General features: G+C 41.3%; 1 protein-coding gene across 1 annotated transcript in view; it reads right to left on the minus strand.

The window, feature by feature from the left end:
* The window catches only part of NDUFS4 (NADH:ubiquinone oxidoreductase subunit S4), a 47,296-nt gene extending 43,294 nt beyond the window's left edge, over positions 1-4,002 (minus strand). The window contains exon 1 of the mRNA XM_032096144.1: positions 3,866-4,002. Coding sequence (XP_031952035.1) covers positions 3,866-3,951 — 86 coding nt within the window. The 5' untranslated portion in view covers positions 3,952-4,002. The remainder of the gene's footprint in view (positions 1-3,865) is intronic.
* Between the last annotated feature and the right edge of the window lie 1,998 nt (positions 4,003-6,000).

The following is a 6,000-nucleotide window of genomic DNA, read 5'->3' on the forward strand; positions in this document are numbered from 1 at the left end:
GAGGAGATATAATGTGTGATTCTGGGGTGGAGGGGAGAGTAGGACATGATGCATGCCATTTTCATCCAGGGGTGGCCTTGAAGGTGCACAGACTGTCTGCCCCTCCTGCCTGACCACCACACTCCATCTCCTTCTCCTGCTCAGCGGCTTCTCCAACATCCAGGGGTTGGTATGTATTTATTGCTGACTAATAAAATCGACTTGCTTTGCAATTCTGACTGTGTCTTGAGTTTTTTTGTGCATGGGCATCCTTCTGAACCCCTAACAATGATGAACCAGCAACACATTTGCTGTCTTTACAACAGCATTACAAGAGGAAAGTAACACATTTTGAAAAACCACTGAAAAGTGACATGAAAAATTCATTATCATGAAATGTACAGAGTGTGTGGCCATATTACACCTTCACACACAAAATACTCTGCTAACAGCAACAGAAATTAATTCTGTCTCCAATACACTGTGATAGAAAGGGCTTCTCAGAAACATTCTGAAGTGGTTTTGAAACAAGTATCTGACTCCCAGTTCAGCAGAAATTTGTTTGAAGTTTTCTTTTCCCAGCTGCAACTGTCCTTATTACTAATGTAAGGAAACACTGCAATCTTTTAGGTCAAATAGGGAGAGCATGTTCAACATAATTTCAAGCCTCCTGGAAACTTCACAGATCTTACAGCATGAAAGCTTCAAAACATGATTTAAGCAAAGGATGCACTTCTGCTTTCTGAATCAGCTCAGGCATATGCTGACATTTGAAAGGCTCACCACCACATGAAATAATGAGGGACTCAGTAACCACTGCTTAAGTGATTTAAAACAAGCACTAGGGATTTCATAAAGATAAGAGGAATGTTGCTGCATGTTCTCTTAACTTCAAACTGAACACTTATTTCCATATTGTGGAAATAACCAGTTTAGAATCATTGGGCAGCTTGGGCCATGTGTATCTTAAAGTGCCTAAACATGTCCCGATAAAAGCAGTATTTGTGCTAGATGATGTCATAAGATTTCTAAGAACAAAATATCACAAATGGAAATCAGAACAGAATCTCTCTTGTAACTCTTGAAAAGTGACTGTATTATTATTTAACTGAAGTTCTGAAAGCTGGAGCACTATAAGAAGCTTCACATGCAAAAAGCTGCATAAAAATGCACTGCCAATAAAACTACATCTTGAATGCCTAAAATTTAATCCTACAGCGTCCAAACAATAAGCTATACTACTCTCATAACCTAACTGGGCAAGTAACATGAAACTTGCCTAAAGTTTTACCTAACAACCAAACCTTACTCTGAATCTAAGTAAACGAAAGTATAAGGCTGGAGTGATGTAAGAATCACTCAAATGCCCTCACAGTTCACAGTTCCAGAATCTTCTTCAGTCATCTCCTAAGAACACCAATAATTTTTATTCTTAGTAATTCTAACACCTGTATTTACTTAAAGACACACATCTAGCATACTAGTATAATACATTCTTTCTACCGTTTGACAATAACAGAGATTACACCAGTAATAAATTAGACAGAAAATACTTCAAATATACTCCAAAACAAAGAAACTACTTGTACCAAATTGTGTCTGTCAAAATACTTTTCTGAAAGGAAACCAGTATTGCAGGATTTATACATCCAATTGCAAGATATGCAGCAAACTACTGGCTTCTCAAAGAAGTAGTCTTTTGGATAGCTGCTGACCACTGTAATTGGAAAACAAGCTTAAGTAGTCTTTAGCAAAAGGTTCAGTTCTGTGAGTTCAGGAGATGTTAGGAGACACTAAAGCTAAAAATGGGACTTGTTCACCGTCAAACTTTGAGGCATCTATCTGTATACTGAAATTTATCTACGTTTCTGATGAAATACAAAGGATTACATGCTCTGTAAGAATGATTATATGGTATGTAACAAAGGAAAACAAACAGTTGCATTCAAGAAGCAATAAAAAGTAGAAAAGCAACAGATACACTTTCTCCCCTCTACTTCTATCTGATTTACTACCTCACTGTGAGCTGCAAGATCTGTGAAGACATCTTGAATTTAAAACATAGAACCCTAAATCCTTTTCTATAATTATGTATGTTGATTCTCATCCCCAAGTAGGGAGACTACAGAGGCTGGTTAAGAATAAAATTTCATACAAAAATATTTTTCATATACAGATATTTTTATATAAAACAGTAACTGAGAAAAGATTGAAGTTTCAGTGCCTACTGACCAAGAAATAATTACTTTGCAAAACTCATGCAATGGATGACAGTCTTAAGCATTCCCTCATACTACCAAAACTATCTAATTCTGAAGCGTCTTTTCCTTGTTCCATAGAAAATTTTATTCTCATTCTAACAACAAGCAATGATTACAAAGCTGTTTACAAAACTTTACGAGAAACTCATAATGCTCTCCCTCTTCTCCAAGAAACCTGCTGACCTATGATCAGGCCACTATCCTACAGAATGCGAAGCGTAAGTTTCAGTCCCACTCAGGCAAATGTCTTCGACATCCCTCTTACTGAAAACACTAAGGGACACAATTTTTTTGTCTCACTCTGTAGCAAGGAAGGAACCTAAGGCACTGTTTCAAAGAAGAAATACCTACTTAACGGTACCTACCTCATACTTCCATGTTTTTCATACCCAGCCCTGCTACACCTTACTATTTTTTCCAAAATAATTACTTGAAATGTAGAATGGTTAAGATTTTAAAACAAACAAACAAAATTATTTTTAGCCTGAATCACTTGACTGACCCAGTTTACCACATGGCACAGGCAACAGTTCTGTCAGCACCATGAAGGAGGAGAAGAAGAGCAGAAACAAGCAGCTGAACATGAACAATAAGTTTCTGCATTAGCCTAGAGGAACTCCTAAATTCATACTCACACATTTCAAAGCATTTTTAGGAGACTGAGAATTAACCTTCAACACCATAAAACAGGTGCCATTTTAGGAAGGAGGAGGCAGCAGTAACCAGTGGGACAATCAGAGGATAAAAATGTGAAAAAACAGTTAAGCTATATTTCTTTCTCAATGTATGTATATATAGATTTCTCTGTGTGTTTCTATATGCATGCATACATACACACAGATATACATACACATTTTAAAAACCCCATAGATTAAAAAAATTACTGTAACTAACCCGTATCTGTCAATACGTAAGGACTTAATGAGCACAAAAAGCAAACCCTCTAAATCAAAAGTAAATGCATTGAGCTACATTACTTCTCCTGACTAGAGTGGGGTCTTAAAATAGACTTAGGCCTGTGAGATGCACAAAGGTAAACACATGTACACATCTTCAGCTCACGGTTGGGTCATGTACTGGACTTGTAACACAGGTCTCTGCATTAAACAAATAAATGAAAAAGTTCCAGCAAAGACCATAAAGCTATTTCCAATATTACTTTCAGGAAGTGAGTGAAAAAGCAGCTATTCATCCTCTGAAAAAGGTAACGTGTTTCGAAGAGGGGATGGAGAGGAAAGGCAACACGATACAGAAGAGGGTAGTGGGGTGCAAATCTCTGGGAGGCCTGCTGGCGAGGGAACGCGCCCCAGCAGCGCGGCCATGACGACCAGAAGTCGACCTCCAGGCACCGCAAGGACATCGGGCGGGCGGTCACCGCGAGGCAGACAACAAGGACGGGAAAGGACACGCACGGACAGACGGCGACAGGCAAGGACACGTATGGACTGACACGGAGTAAGCCTCGGCTGGGCGCCTGCTGCCAGCCTGGCCGCCCCCCACCATCGGCGGGTCCCTACGAGGCCCCCCCCGGCCCAGCTCCCGGGGCGGCCGCGGCGGAGGCCCAGGCCCGGGACGGCCTCCTCAGGCCCCCCGGGCGGCCGGCGGGGAGCCCACGGTGCCGTTACCTGGGCGGCGGCGGGCGGAGCGCGGCCGCACCGCTCCTGGCGACGAGGCCCCTCAGCGCCGCTGACATTGAGAGATACGCCGCCATGACGCTCAGCGCAGCCGCTGGGAGACGGCGGCGCCGCGGGGCCAAACCTCCTCCGCCCGAACAGGAAACGCGAAGGCGAGGGCGGAAAGAGGCGGTGGGCAGGGCGGGCGGGAAGGAGGACTGGGATAGGGACAAGGATAGGGAGCGATGGGGAGAGGGCTCGGCAGAGACTGGAGCGAAAGGCAGTGCTGGCACTGGGAGAGGGCAGAGTTGATGCCCGGAGCTCCGTGGAGGAGCCATTCACGTGTTTGGGGTGCAGACGCTCCTTTTCCACAGCCGCATATTTGTCCCAGAAACATTTTCTGGCAGCGTTGGTTGTGAGGCCATTTTCTATGTGGGCACAAATTGATAGAGAGGAAATTTAGGTTAGGTATTAGAAGGAAATTCTTTACTGTGAGGGTGGTGAGACGCTGGAACCGATTGCCCAGGGAGGTTGTGGATTCGCCAATCCTGGCAGTATTCAAAGCCAGGTTGGATAAAGCCTTGAGAAACCTGGACTAGTGGGATGTGTCCCAGCCCCATGGCAGGGGGATTGGGACTAGATGATCTTTAAAATCTGTTTCAAGCCGTAATACTTACTGATTCTGTGACTCTCGACGTTAGGGGACAAGCCCCAGGGCGGGCAGGTGTCTGGGCTGGCTGGTCCTCCTGCCCCTGGAGATCTTTTCCTGGGCACAGAAGCTGTGGGGACAGATATTTTTGGCCCCATTCTTTCCTAGTATGTTTCTCAGACAAAATGGTGCACTCTGTACAAAGACATGGAAGTATTGGTATATCTTCTTGCATCTGCTTTTTAGCATACTTCTTAGTTTCACTGTCTGAAATGGATTCACGTTCTTAGTTTGCTGAGTCTCTGTAAGGAAGTCTCTAACATACTGTGGCACTTTCAGGAGCTCTGTTCTATTTTAAAACCAATTCCAGCCTTACCTCCTATATTCAAGCAAGGAAGACTGACATGACCCCTAGTCTCTTGAAGTGGAGTAGTATTTATAATACATTAACTGTAAACAGGAAGTAAATAACAGTGCTCACGCCCTAGAATAATTAGGGTGCTGTGTACACGGTTAAAGACAGATTGCTATAAATCAGAAGTCAAGTATGTTTCTGTTCAGTGCCAAAAGCTCATATGACATAAACTTTCCAAAAACACATGGTGGAAAAGCAGTGTTATAGTAGGATCTGCAACATTGTGAAGAACTGAAAAGTTTTTGGTTCTGATGGTGAAAATAGATGGAATTCTTGAAACTATTCTAATTATTTTTATATTAAAAATTTGAAAATATTTTAAAAAAAGCTTAAATAAAGTTTCAACTTTAATTTTACTTAAAAAAAGAGAAAATGTTTAGAAGTTTTTTTAAAAAATAAAACCTATGAAATTCCTACAGGAGGGGATGTTGGTTTTGACTAACTCTGCTTTGCTCCAGGAGAAGCAAGCCTTGTGCTTGATTTTGACAGCAGAGCTTGACAGGGTCAGATACAAAAATTCTGTACAAGCTAGTAAATTCAGCACTTTCGTGCCCTAAATGAAGATGGAAAAATAGTTCTAATGAAAAACTAAACAAATTTTCAACAAATATCTTCTACAGCATCAGATCAACAGAACATTAATTTTCTAAGCAACACCCTTATTTTATATAGTCCTAATGAAATGTCAGACCTAGAGCCATTATTTCATAGTCTGTGTATTAGGCAGTTGCAAGGCATTCTATACAAACTTTCCACTGTAAAATATGTAATTTTCTATTCTTTCTTCACATCAAGTATTTCTGAATTACGGGGAAATGAAAGTGTATCCTGTTTTTCCCTTTCAAAATAGCAACAATGCTGCAGAAAAAGAGAAAAGTGAAAAATCTGCTTGGGGAGCACAATAGAGAGATACAGTAACAAGAGTGATTTACAAATTTGGTGGATTTACAGAAATGAGTATTTAGAATTAATTTTTCAATCGCTAGTGAGTATGTTCAAAGTCAGAAGTAGTAAGACAAATAACAGGACTAATTTTGAAGCAATGATGAATTGGAGTGGTTTATATGGGGTATGGTTTATATG

This window comes from Corvus moneduloides, chromosome Z (genome assembly GCF_009650955.1).
Source record: "Corvus moneduloides isolate bCorMon1 chromosome Z, bCorMon1.pri, whole genome shotgun sequence".
NCBI lineage: Eukaryota > Metazoa > Chordata > Aves > Passeriformes > Corvidae > Corvus > Corvus moneduloides.